The sequence below is a fragment of the Laccaria bicolor genome, genomic scaffold, assembly GCF_000143565.1.
Source record: "Laccaria bicolor S238N-H82 LACBIscaffold_9 genomic scaffold, whole genome shotgun sequence".
NCBI classification, from domain to species: domain Eukaryota; kingdom Fungi; phylum Basidiomycota; class Agaricomycetes; order Agaricales; family Hydnangiaceae; genus Laccaria; species Laccaria bicolor.
In genome coordinates this window covers 212,196-230,012 of record NW_001889880.1, presented here as the reverse complement: position 1 = coordinate 230,012, position 17,817 = coordinate 212,196, and the positions used below count along the sequence as shown (strand labels likewise).

Below are 17,817 nucleotides of genomic sequence, written 5' to 3'. Positions count from 1 at the left end.
CTGGGTGTGTAATCGACCCAGGTATTGAGATGCTGGCGTGGAACCACACTGGATTAAGTCCTGTGGGGCCGGAGTGACACACCATCTGCCAGGACTGTCAAGTGGATGAAGGTTGGCTTCGTTCCAACATGGTGCATAAGCGGCTTTGGCTTGTCTCGCGGCGGGTTTGGACTCGCTGAAGCATGGTGTGTTCATAACTAGGTACGTTGCTAATCTTTTATCTCTCGCTTGTTATCTTGTTAATTTTTTACTCCCAGTTACATTGGCTCGGATTTATCGAGGCAATGCCCTTTTTTTCCGAGCGTGGTTTTTACAGTTGGAGCGCATTTTTTCATCGTAAGATCTTCTTATTCCACCATCCGACGTCAAGTTTTTACGCATTCGTTTTCGCCAGAAACCATCTAATTTGTGCGTTTTATTGACATCGCCTTTCCCAATCCTCACCCGTCTTTTTGTCAGCCACCCTTTGATTATTCGTGCATGGCCCCAACACACTACCATTGGTGGGCGCCCTTTCAATTGCCGAACAGCCAATCGCTGCGCGACATATTCCTTAAAGCATCCTGGGTACTGGTGTATCTGGGTGTGGAAAGTCGCTCCTTCACTGGAGCTTGGGCAGGCAGATGTGTGATTGCACACCTGGATGATTGTGGGGGGCCTTCTTGAAGGCCTCAGGCGTCGTCTCACCGGGCGTGGCACCGCCGACATTGTCGCGCAGGTGAAGCGGTTATTGGTTGTTTCTGCTTTTGGATTGTGTGCTCTACATTCGGACGCTTCTAGTCGAGTAAGCACGCTCACGATTTACGCGTCTTTTACATCTCAACACTTTATTTCCATTAGACGCCAAAATATGTAGTGCTGCTCTCTGGTTGCTTTCACGCGCAAGAGTTGGACAATTTTATGGCGCTATCGCGATTCATTTTGTCGACCCACCTTCGTTTATACCCCCGTTTATTACCTTCGACCCGCACATATGTATCTCGTACATTTTGTGGACTGTTGACCCAGATCTCAGAAGAAGAAGCTACCACGGAAATCCTCCAGATGTAACTAGGTGTCACTAGGCTCAGGCTCTTTATACTCCAACCACGTCGTCTCGGGCAATTGAGCAACATTTGGTTGACCAATATCTTTCAAAGGAAGATCAGCTAACGGGTATTAGATGTAAGCTCAAATGACAGGCTCCTTTCAATACGCGACTTACGGAGGAACTATGGAGGGATAAGTTAGTCAAGATCAACAGGAGACGGACGAACTGACTAGACCAACTTCCTTCAACGCTGTACTCCCCTCATCCTCTCCGGTGGTTTTGAGGAAGAACACAATTTTGTCGGGCGAGTAGTAAGCTAATATTGTATCGTCGTCCGACGGAGAGGTATCCGTCTTAAGCTCGGTAATATTGCGGAAAATTAATATCCCAGAGCCTTCTGAATTACATGGCGTGTCTTCAATCATAAAGGAATTGAGAGCGGTAGATCTAACACTCACTGATCCTCGACTTCTTGTTGGTGGCAAAATATACTTCCTTCGCGATACACGGGAATTGTATATAGAGTCGGTCCGACTCGTCCTGTCGGAGGACGTCCGCCGGGGATGTTGCAGCGCTGAAGTTCGCCCATTCACCTTGGCCTCGTCCGAGACGGATGGGAGGAAGTTTGTATTTCTGTAGAAGCATAAAAAGGCGATCCAAGGGAAAGAAGATTCCTACCTTGGTGTCAACCCTTGCAATAAACTGACAGGGTAACAAAAAAATGTCAGCTTTCCATAACAATCGCCAACGAGGATCCTTACTCTCGCAACCAGCTTACGGCGCAAAGGCCCCTGTGTCACATGAAAATCAACCCGTACAGTTTTCGAGGACGCTGCTCCCTGGTAGTATACAACTGTGTATTGAACTACACCGATGTTTGCAAACGAATCGTAGAAGAGGACGCCTTTGGGGTCTAAAATATTGAAATAAATGCGAGGGAGAAGGCGATTCGGTTGCACCTACCCTCCCCAAATTGAAAGTCTCCCACGAACCGCTTCATAATTTCTGGGGCTTCGACGTGTAGATCAACAGAGTTTGCGGCCTCGCGGAATTGGGCGTAGGCCGTGGTAAAGTGGGGCAACGCCTTGGCTGCCTCTGACAATTGCTGGGGGAAAGGGTCCCGTCGCGGAAGTAAGTGATCCTCCGAGTCGCTCGTGTCCATCGTACGGTTGCGAGTTTCTGTTGAGGCTTGGAGGGCAACTGGTAACGCACACCTGTGAGTCAGTGACTTTAAACTTAGGCGTCTTGTTATCTGGCTTCGTGTTCTCACGCGGCGACTCATCACATGAATGATGAACCAATTATTGGGTCTCAGGAAGCGAATCTGAAAAACGTGCAAAGTACGGATCTGTATTAAATTTCCATGTATGGCTTAACCTTAGTCTAAGATGAATATAAGGCATTTTGTTAATGTTGATACATTGTAGAGGGAATGGAGAACAGTAAATCACAGACATTGAATTTTTTTAAAAAGAAATTCCACATTTCCTATATTCTGTCTGTTGAGGTTAGTATCAGTTTCCCAAGCATATTCCGAAGAGAGTGGAGTTTCGCAGGCTTTTGCTGCGCCATGAACGTGTTTTTTTCTCTCTTTTTTTCTTTCTTTCTTCCAAACAGCCCTCACCCAAACGTTGGTTTCCAAGCATATCAGAAACATGTGTGGATATGAGCCACGCAATAATGGCGTGCTTCTTTGCAATTGTCACAGATCTTCGAATGTTTTCCAACTTTGAACGTTTTGAACTCTACCTTTGTCTTATGACGCACCTTAAGTGAAGCCCGTCCTCACTATCCCATCTTCTGGAACCACGGCTGAGTAAACTTGACAGAAAAATCCGTCGTGAGGCAGAGTTCTTGATCTGCATAGAACTTCTCAAACCGCTACCTTTATCTTATGACGCACCTTAAGTGAAGCCTGTCCGCGTCACTCATTACCCAGTGGCCAAACCTGAGTTCAGTTTCAGAAGTCAAAACTAGTGATAAGGAACACTTGCGACCCCGAAACTAACGTTTGTCCCATATTTAATCTTGAGATCGGCCGCAGTTCTCCACTCATTTTTGTGGGATCAGTGATTAGGGCTTTGCTGAGCCAGGCTCTCTTAGAACCACGGCTGAATAAACTTGACGGAAAAATCCGTCGCGAGGCAGAGTTCTTGATTTGCATAGAACTTATCGAGTGAGAGGAAGATTTGATTTTGCGATATTGCAATCGTGCAAAAGAATAGGCAAAAAGTTGGCAAAAAGTTGAGCGTGCCCAAAGCGTGCCAGCTGCGTAGTATCTCCCCAATCACTGGCACTTGCATGTCAACTTTACTACTTCACTCTTATCTTTGGCACTTACCTTCATCCCGCTCTGTCCGCGACGAATTAACCTTCAAACTTTTCTGGAGGTTTGTAGGTTCTTATGCTTTGTCAAATGACTGGTCACCAGATGTCGTAACTTCTGTAGAGCGCCCAAAATTCAAATAGAGTTGCAGTTTGCACCTGTTTACACGTATCTCTCATGTTCTTTCCACCCACTTTCGCTCCATCTTTATGTTCCAAAATTGGGTGCCCGGGGTTCGATAAAAGGCCACTAATCTCAGCCAACCAAACCAAAGCCCCTCATTCGACGCTTTATACTGCTCTACCAACTCGCAACACATCATGACAGACCAATTCCCCAGTCTCATCAAGTCGGCTGCCGAGACCTTCACCAACGAAACCACGGCCTTTGCACAAATTAGGATCGAGAAAGGCGTATTCAAAGCGCGTTTGCAAGCTGTTGAAATTATGCAACAATTCGTGGGTGATGTTACGTTCGGGCAGGGTGAGGTACCGTACTTTGACTGCAACGTTCATATGCTGATTTTCTCTAGATCCCAAGGGTATCTTGTTTTACAAGCACGTTTTTGACTTTGAGGTCAGCCAGGTCGACTTCACCTACCAGAAGTACTCTGGCCCTGGAAGCCTCGTAGCCATCAAGATCGACTTCAAAGACAAAGGGTCCACCAGGGCCTTCGCCACTGTACGTCACCTCTGCGTATGCATGTAAAGTTAACTAACTAATATTCTGTCGCTAGTTCATTTCAAGAGTAGACACCAGCGTATGATTTTGTAGTCGATCGTTTTTATGATTTATCGTTGACCCAACTTCAGAAATATTCCATTCCCCTCAATGCTAGTGCTGGGGGGGTAGGAAGATGGACCCGATTCAAGGCCGCGACAGCCCAAGTAGACGCCATCAGGCAACACGATGCTACGCGTCTCTACCTCCAACTCCCGCCTATCGGGAGAGAGGTATACTTCGAGACCAACAAAAGATCAAGTCTCAGTGAGTATCAAACTCGCTGCTACTTCTGATCATTCTGATAATTGGACTCCATTCGGTAGAGTCGTCGGGTATCCTCATTTTCCGCGATATTACGAAGCTCACAGACAGGCCTCTCGCCCCGGAGGGTGATGATAGGCAGCTGTTGGCCGATTACGCTCCCGATAGGATTGTGTTCAGTCTCAAGCAAAAAGTTCCTACGGAAAGGCCCAAGGAGTTTGCTCTGGTCGGTCCACCCTCTATTCTAATAGCCCCGATACTGACCATGAGTAAACCGTCTCCCTTAGTTCCTCCGTAAGTTTGCATATATTGAACCATATTATTTGCTTCAAATGCTTGATATTATCAGCCGTCGACCCGTTGAGAGATGTTGGTACTGTCGGCGTTACGCAGCCGGCCACCTACTGGCGACCATTCGAACCCGACCACGGCTTTGCAGCCTTTTCTCTGGCATCGCCCGAGGAACCCGAGGAGGCTGAACAGGCATAAATCAGAATTAGATCAGTGAAGTGATGAATGGTCGGTTTGCTTACGCTGTAAATCTCGCAATTGTCGTATCCCCTGAATCGTGCTGTGTATATGCTCAGTTTTGAAGAAACATTTGTAGCTAGGAATGTGATACTGTTTTTGTTTCTCTAGCTTCTCACACCCTTGGCATGACGATTGGACGTCACGTGAAACCTCTAAGGTCCATTCTTTGTCAATTGAGAATTGGCCTCCGAGGTCATAAGCACTCCTGGCACTCCCTGCTAAATCCTAAATGAGAAGGGCATCGGGTGGCAGATCTTAGTGCTAATACCAGTGGAAGTGTCTGCCAGTGGAAGTGCCTGTCAGTGCAAGTGCCTAGCACTTGCACTTATGATAGCTTATGCCAGTGATCACTCGCACTATTTCCGCGCACCTGAATGTTACGATATGTTTTATCCCATATTTTAGATGTTTCTTACTGTCCATATGTCAAATGTACCAATTCTATTCAATGTATGTAGGAGTGGCAAAATATCCCACTTGATCTGAAAAGGCCTCGACTCCGTATTCGTAGGGCTCAGTCGGGCAGGGTTCAAAAACGTCCTGGGGCTGCTCCTTTGATGACGGATAGCGTCAAACTGGAGGGAACAACGTGAATCCAAGTGAGGGACTAGAGGGATGTGTCGAGTGGCACCACGTGTGGATTTTGGTTGTTGTGGGTGTGGTGGTGGTGCGGCGGGAGGCTGGACCATAAGGGGAGCTGCCGTTTGGTTGAAATCAATATTGATCCCCATGCGCCGGGGTGGGAGCACGTCATTGACACTGATTGCAAGAAGAGGATTGTTGTCCGAGCTGTCTGTGCACTGCAGCAACCCGAAGTGAGCACCTTTGTTAATCGTAGTGCACTGATCTTGCTTGCAGATGTTGGAGTTTCCAGGTTAGGCGAGACCAGGATGAGGGGGGTCTGCGATAAGATGTCCATCATGTGGCGGGAGAGGAAGGGGACGTGCGTGTTGTTGGCCTGGACCACATATGCCTGATGGGATCGGAATGTCACCGAATGGGGTACAAAACCTGAAAATCACGTTGGGACGGAATATAAAGGGGCGCATGGAGGTTGCTGTATCAATTGGGGCTTGAGCGAACAGAGAACCTGTGCCCGTGGTCCAGTGGAAGCAAATGGTGAGCCAAAATGCGTAAAAATGAATGGTGAATTCGTGCCTGTTGATGGGAACGATGACAGAGTAGAAACGAAACCCAGTAAGTACAGATGGAGAACGCAAGCCAGAGGTGTAAGCAAGGGGTGGGTAAGGCAGGAGGCGGGGGCGATGCGATTGAATTGTTTCCTTCCGTTTGTGTGTCGTGCTGGCAGAGGGCGTAGAGCTGTGCGACTCAGTCCAATTCCCAGTGCTGGTTGCGCTGGCTTGCACGCCACCAGTTGCTAGCCTCTTCACGATACCCTTCGTTTCTCAACATGGACAGCGCGCGGCGTTGGCGCCAGAGCTGGGGTCGGGGAAGGGTGGGTACACTTGCTGCATCCTTGCGTAAGACGGGCTGGTGATGTGGGTGACACAATCTCGGATGCTTGAGGCTGTTAACTTGTACATTTGTCAGGGCGAGGATTGTGATGAATGCTACGAAGAGATAAGTAAAAATAAAAACAAATGAATATCGCAACAGTACCTTTGTAAGCTCAACAAAGTCCCTCGCAGCGTCGTACCCCCACACAAACGTATCAGCGCCCCCGTAGGTTCTCAGCATTGTCATCCTCTGAAGAATGAGGCATGGGATGACGTTGTCAGATGCGTGGAAGGGCTAATGAGGCATCAGGCAGAATTTGAAGGCACTGGGTAGAACATTGCGGGGGTGGATGGCTCTGTATGATATGAGACGAAGCTTGGGGTGGCTGATGCAGCATGGACTTGGTGACCCCTGGACCTTGCAATATTGCCAAGGGGCCCGGCGGCTAGGCAAAGCACAACCGTGCTATCGTGAGGTTGGCAAGGGGTGGAGTGGTACCTGCAGTATGTGAGCTTCGTTGAGCATGAAGAGGGACAACGTTGAACGTTGACTTGTTCAACATTGGGTCACATGTCCATAAAATCGCATGAGGGAGTGTCCGGGCTGGTCCGCTTGGGGGAATAAAAAACATATAAATTGTGTAGCGCACTCAATTCTGGGTAGAATATTCCATCTTTCAACAAAAATGTACAGTGACCTTTCTGAAACATTTTGAGATAGGTAGTTCTTTAAAATGGAGGAAAAAAATAAAAGTCTGACTGTACCCAAGGGGTGAAGACGATTTCGTTTATAAACTAAGGATACCATTGACAAGTTATCGTCTGACTACCCTGCAAAGTACCGATCTCAATTTATGCAACGAATAATTTGATTCTTCTGACTAATTTACTAAATCTTCAAGTGTTTAGGTGGAGAAACGAGTGCCGTAGATTGGTATCTACATCAAATCTACATTACAAAACATGGACTTTCAAAACCTGTCTCAACGTCTGTGCATCCATGCCTGGTGCAACGCTAACGTCAAGACCAAGGGGGCATGATTGAAATTTATGGCGGAGAGCGCGTCCAGTGGGATCGGCTACATTCCCAGACCCACACGACCCAACACAAAAGAAGAGGAGACAAACGGACTCGGTATTGAACATGGTACCTTGTCACCCAGTCTTTGACTTTCGGTCTTGGCATCACCACTAAAAGATCATCAGCCGAGTCAACCAATACTGACAGTAAGGCATACGGTAATGGAGAGAACCACATGATACATCATGCCACCTACTCCACTCCGTAAGCGCACGAAAAGGCTTCTCCTGGTACATAGGGCGTCAAGATCCTATCCAACCAAGCACATAATGTCAGTCCGTTTACGTTGAACACCAAGAACAAACTCACGATGCTCCCCTCCCTACTGAACACCAACCCCACGTACCTCTCCAACTCCACCTTCTTCTGTGCAGCCTGAACGAGAGGCTCAACTGCCTCGCCAGCGGACCGTATAATCTCAACGACCTTCTGAAGGTCTGCCACAGACCTGGACAGTCATCTGAATCAGAATCTCGCACCGCCTTTGTCTCTCTCTCCAATCCATGTGTTTCCTGCTCCAACCGTCTAAACGCATTCCCCACCTTGATAAGCTGCTCAGTTGGCCAGCTCAAGAAACATACAAAGCCTCAAGAAGTCTCGTTCAGTCATACTGCATCATCTGGTGAGTTCAATGAAGAGAGGCGATTAGGGAACCAACCTCGATGAACGCCCTAAACCTGGGGGTCACATCCGACATTCATGCTCGATCTTCCATTTCGCATATTTCGCATGGGTGTAAGTGGGGATGTACCCCATGCATGCTTCCCTAAACTCCCCGAAGAGTTAGAGATAAGGAGCGGAGATGGAGGAGATATTGAGGAGGGGCTGTTCCTTCTTCCGGGCTTCAGAGAGCCGAGAGAGGATGCTGGAGTGGTAGCCGAGAACTTGCTCATAATTCCCAAATGTGTTTTTGATGAATTGGTCGAGACGTGGTGGGGGAATGATTAGGGGGTTCGCGGTGCGCAGGGGTGTGATGTACATACAGCTGGTATGTAGTGGTAAGCACCTAGGAAAGAAACACGAAAAAAAACGCACTCCTTCAACGTTTCCAGGGCTTTGACCGAATTATTCACCCTCGCAGCCCTTTGAAACCTCTTCGACGGGCCTGCGCACAGTCTGAGTCTCACTGTCTCGTCCGCATTCGTTCTTCGTCCCCCCCTCCTTTTTGCCCCCCTCCCTCCGCTCTTCCTTCCGTCCCTAACTTGGCCTTTTCATCAGCTTCGATGATTGTCAGAGATTCCTCATGGAGCCCAAGGCGTTGGGATGGTAGGATGATGATGTAGCGGAAACCATCGGTGTGGGAATATAGCACAGGGCGCCAAGTGGGCGCTAAGTTGGACTTATGTCGGTTGTTAGCATGTGCGCCAAGTGGGCGCTAAGAACTTAGAGAAATATCTCGGTTGTTAGTAATAGGAGTGGCAGCCAGCGCGCTGACGCTTTTCAGTGACGGGCAAAAGGGAGCCCTCGCAGTGCCAAAGGATCTGAGATGGATGTCATCTATTTATAGTAGCGAGGACGCCAAGGAGTGCGTGGGCACTAGGCCTTGGGAGGCCAATTACTCATTGCCAAAGAATGGACCTTAGAAGGGGTCCTGTCACTAATCAGTGTCATGCCTTAGGTGGCTTCTCAGGTTCTACCTGATTTGATCTGGAATGGTGGTGATTTAGCCGAGTTGAATTGCTTTCTTTCTTCAGCATTCAGCATTCGCTAATGAGGAATCCGAAGTGCATTTTGAAACGTTAGGTGGGTGGTGGAACTCACTGGAAAATTTTGGATGTGTGCATAAAACCTTCTAACACGTCAAAAAGAGCATAAAATCTGTAGCGTTTTTAACATTGCCCTGTTCCTGATTCGACAGGAAAGTTTAGTTCAAGGACTCAACCCCGAAGCTTTAGCCTTTGAACCAACAGGGCATAGAGTGACAAGTTAGAAGGCTATTGATATCGGGACTTTCGAGCTGAGCCTGATCAAAAGGTTTGAAATGAAATGACCTGATCCTGAATCGAACAGGAACCATCTGACAGAGCTCTACGACGTCAGCATAAGCAATAGTCTCCAGATGTGCTTGTAGTCATTACACCGCCAGGTCGATGTTGCTCCTACCAAAGGTTTTGTGAAGTCGGGGTAAAGCTCTGACCTGAACATCAATAACGCTGCACTGATCGAGACCATGCACAGTGACGAGACATGCAACATTAATATACCAGATGTGGAGAGTCGTGAGCCGAGGTGATTCGGCTTGAGCTTGCAAAAAGCTATCGTTTTACAAGATGGCCCAGTTCTGTAAAATTCTCCAAATGTGCAAGCCGTTATGGTACAGTCATCCACCAGCCAATGAGATGCCACCATCATTTGAGACACTTTTGCCTACCTAATATCTCACTCAATACGACACCAATATTTACAAAATAAATTGTAACATGTAGTAAAAGCTCATATCTACCACTCTACAAAGTTTGGATGCAGTCAAGGCAATATTGACGGTGTTGTGGAGTTTTCAAAATGGACTGTTTTTCGGAAGTAGCCGAAATACAGTCACACCACTCATTGAGACACTCATAATATTGGTTTTTCTTCATGAAAAGTTGTTCAAACATTCTGAAACTTGGCACAGTTATAAAAGGGTATTTATCTCAGAGTTTCATGTAGTTTTTGGAGTGAAAGGTTGTGCTTAAATTTGTTGAAGCTAATTTTTCAATTTCGGTGTCTCATTAGCCGGTGGATGACTGTATATCAAACCGATAGGCGAAGATTCAAGTTATCAAGGGAGAATCATGCACAGGAACCTTCCAATTGAAAGAGCTTCCTAGCCAATATTATCCCCCGTTGTTAACAAGACCCTGCTGAACTTGGTTGGGTAAGGTTGATGTAAAGCTTCGGACTAAAAAAAGGAAGGATCGTGCGTAATGACCCAGTCCTGAGTCGAACAGGAACCCCCTGATTGGACGCCACCGGTGAATTTGACAGTTTTGAAAGTTTGGCCAGATGTGCGAGCCGTTACACCACTAGGTCGGTACCAAGAGCTTACGAAGGGTGGCTTTGACGGTCGAGCGATGGCTTTGGCCCAAAATTAGTGGTCTTAAATGACTTCAGCATGACCCAGCATGACCCAGTTGTAAACCTCTGGCTAACGCTTGGAATCCTCTAACGGGTATGCCGCACAATTCGCATCCAAATCCTCAGTGTAGGTTGGTCAACGTTAAAGCAAAGAACTTGGAAGCTTTCAAGCGTATCAACTCCAAAATACCAAGTCTTCCAGAGACCTAATCCTGAATCGAACAGGAACCCTCTGGATGTAATGCCCGGTATCGCTAGAAATCCTCCAGATGTTCGCACCATTACGCCACTAGGTCATAGGATATGCCGAGTAGAGGTTGTGTAAATTGTACGAGTAGGGGCAGTATTTTAGCCCTTTGAGTCCGAAGGTCGGTGAAGAGGATCTTGCGAGGAGAGTAAGTACCGAGTCGCCCCCAGCTATGATTTGGAGAGTAAGGTGCCAGATTGAAAATCAGGTTGAAGCCCACCACGCAGTAGCTGCAGCAGTTGTCGTCCGTCCTTGCCGCAGGCAAGAGCGGCCGAAGAGAGAACAATAGCTGACAGGACTCTGGAAAACTTGAAACGGCGAGATATGCCACATGGCAGGCATCAACTTGGCACGTCACATGCGTCACATGTGGCAGACGTGATCCTACTGTGATCCTCCTCTTTCCTCGTTGAACGCGTTCTTCACCACAAGATTTTCTAAGACTCGCACCAGCCCCAATGCCAGAATAAAATTCCACACGATGAAGAGTATAAAATGTTTGATTGCTGTGCTTCGGTAGGCACTACTACATCAGCAAACCTACACTTTACTTGTCAGCTTTTCACGACTTTTTGTGACTGACAGCTTGTCGCCAAGTCAACAAGTCGACACAAGCTCACAAGCTGACGAGGTGCCTGACCATGAGGGGACTTAGCGAAAAAAGTGGTTCGCGAACTTGCTTATGTAACAGTTGGTAACCACGTCCGTTCTGTAATTTCCCTCTCATCTTAACCACACCATCATCCACAGTGACCACCCACCTCTGCTGCGTCACCACCGCCACCACCAACCATTACCTCCCGGAACCATCGTTTGACCTCCCACAACCACGATAGCTCACACCGACGACACCAGCCCCGACAAAACGACGTGGTGACGCCACGTCACCAGCCTCAACCACGAGCACCAGTCAGCCCAATGCCGCCACGCCACGCCAGCAGCGACAGCAACCAGGCAAGCACCAGCCGACTCAATGCCACGTCGCGGTGACGACGTGGCTTGTCAACGGTACGTTACATCTTTGGCTCTTCGGTCTCTCCTAGATTTCTCGTCCACCCATCTCTCCAATTCACTCTTTTTAGGCTGGAGCCTGGTTTTGTTAAATTAGATAACAAAGTCATACAGAAGCCATCGCATTCACCATTTCGTTCTTTTTAGCCCGCTGCTATGTGCCCAAGAACTTTCCAAGCCGAACCTTCCTGACGTGCCACGAAGTCCACAGCAGCAACGACGACGACGACAAATGATCGTGGAGGAGCGAGTGCTGCCAAAAGGTCAGCAACCCCCGATATCCCCCCCCTTCGATTGACAAGTCCCCAGCCAGTCGCCGTTGCCCACACCACACACCAACCATCGCCACGTCACTCCGCCGTGCACGCCGTTTCGACGCCATATGTACCAGTATGCACTTGCAGGGGCAGGAAGGAACTTTGAGAAGGGGGTATACAGAGCTTGTGGAAGGGACCCAATGGGGGAGGGATGCGTCCCTCCTGGCGTCGCTGGTGTGGATGGCAAAGGATTCTTTAATAGTGTACTGTCGTATTCTCACTGTATTGTGCTAGTACCATACAATGATCAGTTATACCTAATTTTTTGCTACGAAATACCAAAAATAAGATGACCACTTTTCTGGGCTTGTCAGCTTGTTAGAGCTCGTCAAGCAATCTCGCAACTCAACTTGCGAGATTTTTGGATCTACTTGTCAACTTGTGACTTGTGGCTCGTTTCGACTCGTTTGGGCTCGTACGAGTCGAAAAAAGCCCAAACAAGTCGTGACAAGCGGAGTGTAGAAATACTGATGTAGCTTTTCTCTGTAACATTTCTCTTACCACTCTTTCCCAGATAGCGGATCTACACGCCCTACTGGAATAGGTACATAGTTGCAACTCGCAAGCGATGACTACCTAGCAAAGTTAACGTTCAGGTGTTCTCTAAACATCGCATCAACATCGCATAGCCATCGTCCAGAGACCTCAAGCTCAAGTACACATCGACACCCTGACACCCACTCAAACCCGCTCATACATGCGTATATACGCCTTGGCATGCAACACCTTCTTTAATGTCCCAGCCGCACGGTCATATCGCTAATATTCGCCCACTGCCTTTCCCATTTGTGGTCCGGCTTGCTTTGTGCCGGTTTGAAAGTCGCACCATTCTCCATAGTGGTAGACTCTGTATGTCTTTGTGAATCCGCTCCGGGCGACTGAGAAGGGAGCGCAGTATACGCAACATAATGGCTTTCAAGCTATAATACATCATTAGCCCCAAGAAAAGGAAGAAAAGACGGAAAGAGACACACCATGTTCCCAATGTACACCACAACAGCATACGACCGACACATACACCTCTCCTACCCCTTCCCCGCTTTCTCCCCATCAACCCCATCCATCCTCCTCTCCCTCAAGCCATAATCCCTCTTCCCGGGCGCCAACAAGGCGTCAAAGCGAGGTACTCGGGGAACGTCACATAATCATCCAACTTCTTGAATCCATGCGTCTTTGGGATTTGCTGGAACTGCTCCAAGTGGACGACGGCCCGGGCACGGGCGAAGGCGTAGCGATGAGGCAACGATTGTACGCTGGTCGCATGATCACCGGTTTAGGCACACAAGGGAGTTTCTTCGTTGTTGGAGGTGCGGGTTGTTGAATCGTGGCGGGCTTGGAAGGCGAAGTGGTCGATGCAGTCAGCTGTTGATGCGACCCCATCTCCTGAGGCGGCGTCGAACTAGGCTAGATCAACGATTCTCATCTACACTCCCAGATCTCTCGTCTTCGTCAGTCGCGTTGAACACATCCTTGCGCTTATTGTGATGCCTCAGCACCGGTGGAATAAGTAACGGCCCCGAGCTGACAGTAACCTGATTCCCAGTATATTGAGGCGATCCGTGGGCTAGGAGCAACGACTACACCTTTGAACGTGGGCTAGTTGCTCCGTGGGCTGTTGCTGGTGGTCAACATCCCAGTACATCAGTAATTTGTCAAAAAAGTTTTCAGGTTTTTCATGGTTTTCTGGGTTTTCTGGCTTTCAGAAAACCCGGAAACCTCAAAACCTCGAAACCGGCATAGGCCAATACATACAGCTAAAATATTTTATCTACATACTAAGTACTAATTATGGCAACCTTAAGTGGGGCATTAAGTGTGCACGGCGGTGACCTTTATACTTAGTCGTGGCCTCAGGGTTAGCTCGCTAGAAGCCTCCAGACTCCTCCAGAACATTCTATCAATGGTTCCGAGTTGTTCCGATTGTCCCGAATATTCTCGCTTGATTCTCGCTGACCCTGAAGTCATTACTTATATAAAGTCCACCAAATGTTTTCAATTCCCCCCACCAGCGTTTGCTGGTCATATGTAATAATATTGTATCCCAAACTAAGTAAATGTAGCCGTCGAAAACATGTTTTGAGGTTTCAATGGTTTTTACAAATTTTCTAGGTTTCCGTACATCATTATTGAGCGCGATTTCCAAGGAAAAGGACTTGGGTTTCCAGATACCATGGTTTCCAGTTTTTTTTGTGTTTTTCAGAGGTTTTCTGGGTTATAAAACCTCTGGAAACCAAAACTACCAATTGCTGATGTAGGCTAGGCTCAGCATGCCGATGAGGAACGGGTGAATGGGTCTGGAGGTGATATTGATGCCGTCGTCCCATCGAGCAGCGCAGTCGTTTAAAATAACAAGCATCCCATTCGGTCCAAGTGACTCATCGCTCTGCAACTCGAGATCCACTTGTCAGCGTTAAGCGCAGCATCAACGTCTTCTTCGCCATCACTGTCATCTTCCTCGCTCTCGCTAGTCACTTCGTCATCGTAATTTGACGTGAAGAAGGGGTAGTTCGCATCGAATGGGTGGCTAATAAACTCAAACTCTGAGTCTGAATGAATCCCCATCTGCTTCTGTATCGGCGAGTGTTCTTCGTGACTCTTTCGACAATTTCAAGGATGATGACGCGTCGGGAGACAGATTTGATCGAAGCTTTCTTCGCCTTCGTTGTTTTGCTTGTTTTGACTTTAGCAGTGGAGGAAAGTTAGGTGGAGGGAGAGGGGATTGACGAAAGGTGAACTCTTCCTCGAGCGGTGAAAACGAATGGCATGTTTGAGACTCCTTCCCTCCGAGGAATAGTGGTCGTATTGATGGCTATGTGGACTTGCGTAGTCCAGGAGTAAGGCTAGACACCAATGTCAGACAAGGAAAGAAGCGTCAGAGATAACGAACGTGTATGATTCCTCTCTCAGTTTCCACACCTTCCTTCGTCCGTGAGTGTTACAGTTGTTCTTCATTGTTGATTTTGGCAAGCCTCAACCTTGCACCTTCAAACATTTGAGATTCTCAATTTCGAGTAAGAGCCTTGAGCGACGACCAGCGAATAGAATTCTACAAATTCTTTAACAGCCTGATCAACCATGCCCCGGAAAAGGGCCAGACAATGGCGATGCTTGTTTTTTCCGGGAGAGACGAGGAGCAGTGATAGAATATCCGTTTGAAAAACGTCGCCACATTGGGGAGACAGCAAAAGACTTGAAATATGGTAAGTGAGACGGAAAAAGACTTGAAATGATATGGTAAGTAGTTGGGCAGTACAATGGCTGCTTGAGCTTGGCCTGAGCGACGTTGAAAACGCATGCACGGTCAAACCTTTGGCATGACGGCGACTTCGAGCACAGCCTCAACACAGCCTCTAGACATGAATTAGCAGTTGTATCTTCCTTACCAGCCCATCACATCTTGCACCTACAGCGATAAACCGCATGCCCTTCTTCGCCCATGCCTCAGGTTTTACCGTCAAAGACAGTCATATGTCCGAAATTGGTGGGGACTATTTCAACATCCATTTCGCGATGCCCGCGGAATCTACAGGTTGGTTCGGAATTTCAATGTTCAATGATCTCATTGAACGAAGTGTCCAGAGCGCATCGCAAAACAATTACTGGGAAAAGGGAAAGAGCGCGATCTCGACAACGGCGATGCGGAAGCAGATGGACCCAGAAAGAGATTTAGAGAAGTTTGCGAGGAAACTTCGGACGGCCTGATGGTTCGTTTCTTTTCATGAATCATTCCCTTCACAAATTCCTTTTCCGTTTCATAGATTATACCCTCAAAGGACATAGACTTGCATAGACAACTAACAAGTGGTTCCAATTATCGCATACACTCGGCGTTCTACGGAGGGCGCGTTGTTGCGGTCAAGGTTTTCGATGGCCCTCGCGCTAAGCAGGTAAATAAAATTATCATTCCACCCAGGGGATTCATTAATCGTAACTCTTGCAGAGTTGGGAGCTCAATCTTACTTCGGCTCAAAACTTTTTGTGACTATCATCACTTGAATGATTTTTCAAATTTTCTAATGACTCACACAAAACCCAGCCATTCCAATGTTCCAAAAATTGTCGGGGTTTCTGGCAAAAACATATCAGGAAGTCCATTTATCGTTTTTTGTGGAAGTGAGTCTCCAGTATTCTCTTCAACACCCTATGTATACTCATGGAGATATCAGTATCTGGCAGAAAAATGAATTCATTGTTAGCTAAAGCATTGCGTAACGATCTAAATAAGAGTGTTCAGCTATCGATGAAAACGGTCAGTTACCTTGTCGGCGATAGTGATGCTGCTTATACACGCAAATGACACCAGGTCAAAGGTCTCGCGGTATGTATAGTTCTGTTTCGACCATGGCTTGTCTAAAATACGTTTTCCTGTATACCAGGCGGGACTGAGTTACATAGAATCTCAAAACCCTCTATCGATAGGCGTAGTCAGCAACCTGAAATGGGAGGTGAGTTTATAAGGTTGGCCTTTCGCACTGAGACTCTTACTTTCGAGGTTCAGGACTTCGACATATTTGCTGGCGGCAGCGATGAGCCAGTTCTTTCAATTCACATACCGGACACCACTGCTCATGGAGCACATCCGGATCCATCTTACCGTCCAGAAGACCGCCGCGATGGGATTGAAATATTGAGCGAGCTCTGTCAGAAAGTCCGTACTCTCTCCTAATGTAGACAGACCTATCCATCGCTGAGACAAACCATCTTTTTTCATTCCAGCTGTTTTCGGAGGTCAATTCCATCCTCTATGGTACCACATTTATTTCCAAATTTTCTACAGTCGCTGAAATTCAATAACAGATGATTGTCCAGAAAGGGAACTCGACACCGACGACTTATTCGAAAATTACTCTAGGCGCCATTCAAATGTCGCCGGGGACGTTTCAGGCTCGACGGAAGCGCACGCGTCTCATAAAACTTCTCGGCGCGAGGTGCGGTGGAAACTTGACAAGAATGCAAACAATCGAAGCCTCGAGTCTATAGTGCGTCGTTTCGAGGACTACCTGGACTGTGTTTGGGCATCCTCAGCAGACTCTCCCCTACGTCGTATCACGGCGTCGCCTCACAGATGGGTTTCCCATCGTTGTCCCGAGTATCTTCGCGAGGAGATAACACTCACAGCAGACGCGTCAAGAAGCGTTGTTGTTGCTTACCAACACCCCAATCAAAGCGAGATTTGCACAATTTGTGGCCAGCTTGTTCAATATCCTAGCAATCCAGTAAGCATCGGCGACGACGTTTGATGAGGGACCTATGATAGAATTTTCACCGCAGGCAGGCATACAAGCAAGGAGGAGAACGAAAGAAGCGAGGTTCAATTGCGTTATGTGCTACCAAACGTTTACTACTAATCACAACCTAAAGGGTAATTCCTTCTCACTCACTTCGTTGCCCATCTGCTCACCAGTTCTATTCCAGACCATGTCAAAATTCATCTTGGCATAAAGGACCACCCTTGCATGCGCTGCCGCCGAGATTTTTCTACTCAGGGCATTTTGCGAAGGCATCTCAAGACCTGCAGAGCTCCCGAACATTTCTGAAGTTCGCTTCTGCACTTCAAGCTCCAAGCTTTATTCCGCTTTATTTTGAATTCGCATGCCAGAACTCATAACTTAGATCAACTTTATCCTCTATCCTCTACCCTCATTAAACATACCCAATGACATGACATTCTTCTGTTGTTTACTATCATATAACAAGTCGCCCGGCACAGAACCCTCATTCTCGTCTCCACTCCCAGAACTCTCATCTTCAGTTGCTCATTGAGCCGTAGCTGGTC

General features: G+C 47.7%; 7 protein-coding genes across 7 annotated transcripts; 4 read left to right on the top strand and 3 right to left on the bottom strand.

Moving 5' to 3' along the window:
• Nucleotides 1-480: 480 nt before the first annotated feature.
• On the top strand, nucleotides 481-666 carry LACBIDRAFT_318705 (uncharacterized protein; the record flags this gene model as incomplete). The annotated part of the gene is made up of 1 exon (XM_001879854.1): nucleotides 481-666. One exon carries the CDS (start codon nucleotides 481-483, stop codon nucleotides 664-666), a length of 186 nt encoding a protein of 61 aa, XP_001879889.1.
• A 384-nt stretch (nucleotides 667-1,050) lies between these two features.
• LACBIDRAFT_325972 (uncharacterized protein) lies at nucleotides 1,051-3,086 on the bottom strand (the record flags this gene model as incomplete). Its single annotated transcript, XM_001879602.1, has 11 exons — nucleotides 1,051-1,148; nucleotides 1,205-1,211; nucleotides 1,261-1,427; nucleotides 1,489-1,663; nucleotides 1,709-1,732; nucleotides 1,792-1,821; nucleotides 1,849-1,943; nucleotides 1,994-2,244; nucleotides 2,798-2,842; nucleotides 2,934-2,978; nucleotides 3,040-3,086. 11 exons carry the CDS (start codon nucleotides 3,084-3,086, stop codon nucleotides 1,051-1,053), a joined length of 984 nt encoding a protein of 327 aa, XP_001879637.1.
• Nucleotides 3,087-3,676: 590 nt separating this feature from the next.
• On the top strand, nucleotides 3,677-4,829 carry LACBIDRAFT_318703 (uncharacterized protein; the record flags this gene model as incomplete). The annotated part of the gene is made up of 6 exons (XM_001879853.1): nucleotides 3,677-3,839; nucleotides 3,889-4,037; nucleotides 4,109-4,343; nucleotides 4,403-4,566; nucleotides 4,628-4,634; nucleotides 4,690-4,829. The coding sequence occupies 6 exons, from the start codon at nucleotides 3,677-3,679 to the stop codon at nucleotides 4,827-4,829; spliced, it is 858 nt and encodes a 285-aa protein (XP_001879888.1).
• A 3,363-nt stretch (nucleotides 4,830-8,192) lies between these two features.
• Nucleotides 8,193-8,390, bottom strand: LACBIDRAFT_318702 (uncharacterized protein; the record flags this gene model as incomplete). The annotated part of the gene is made up of 1 exon (XM_001879601.1): nucleotides 8,193-8,390. One exon carries the CDS (start codon nucleotides 8,388-8,390, stop codon nucleotides 8,193-8,195), a length of 198 nt encoding a protein of 65 aa, XP_001879636.1.
• Nucleotides 8,391-11,456: 3,066 nt separating this feature from the next.
• LACBIDRAFT_318701 (uncharacterized protein) lies at nucleotides 11,457-12,311 on the top strand. The gene is made up of 2 exons (XM_001879852.1): nucleotides 11,457-11,667; nucleotides 11,929-12,311. Exons 1-2 carry the CDS (start codon nucleotides 11,632-11,634, stop codon nucleotides 12,145-12,147), a joined length of 255 nt encoding a protein of 84 aa, XP_001879887.1. The 5' UTR covers nucleotides 11,457-11,631; the 3' UTR covers nucleotides 12,148-12,311.
• A 461-nt stretch (nucleotides 12,312-12,772) lies between these two features.
• LACBIDRAFT_318700 (uncharacterized protein) lies at nucleotides 12,773-13,057 on the bottom strand (the record flags this gene model as incomplete). The annotated part of the gene is made up of 2 exons (XM_001879600.1): nucleotides 12,773-12,961; nucleotides 13,016-13,057. The coding sequence occupies 2 exons, from the start codon at nucleotides 13,055-13,057 to the stop codon at nucleotides 12,773-12,775; spliced, it is 231 nt and encodes a 76-aa protein (XP_001879635.1).
• A 2,404-nt stretch (nucleotides 13,058-15,461) lies between these two features.
• On the top strand, nucleotides 15,462-17,578 carry LACBIDRAFT_318699 (uncharacterized protein; the record flags this gene model as incomplete). The annotated part of the gene is made up of 13 exons (XM_001879851.1): nucleotides 15,462-15,570; nucleotides 15,621-15,745; nucleotides 15,800-15,928; nucleotides 15,982-16,019; nucleotides 16,078-16,154; nucleotides 16,208-16,290; nucleotides 16,345-16,359; nucleotides 16,418-16,486; nucleotides 16,540-16,689; nucleotides 16,758-16,788; nucleotides 16,839-17,257; nucleotides 17,313-17,403; nucleotides 17,457-17,578. The coding sequence occupies 13 exons, from the start codon at nucleotides 15,462-15,464 to the stop codon at nucleotides 17,576-17,578; spliced, it is 1,458 nt and encodes a 485-aa protein (XP_001879886.1).
• Nucleotides 17,579-17,817: the final 239 nt, after the last annotated feature.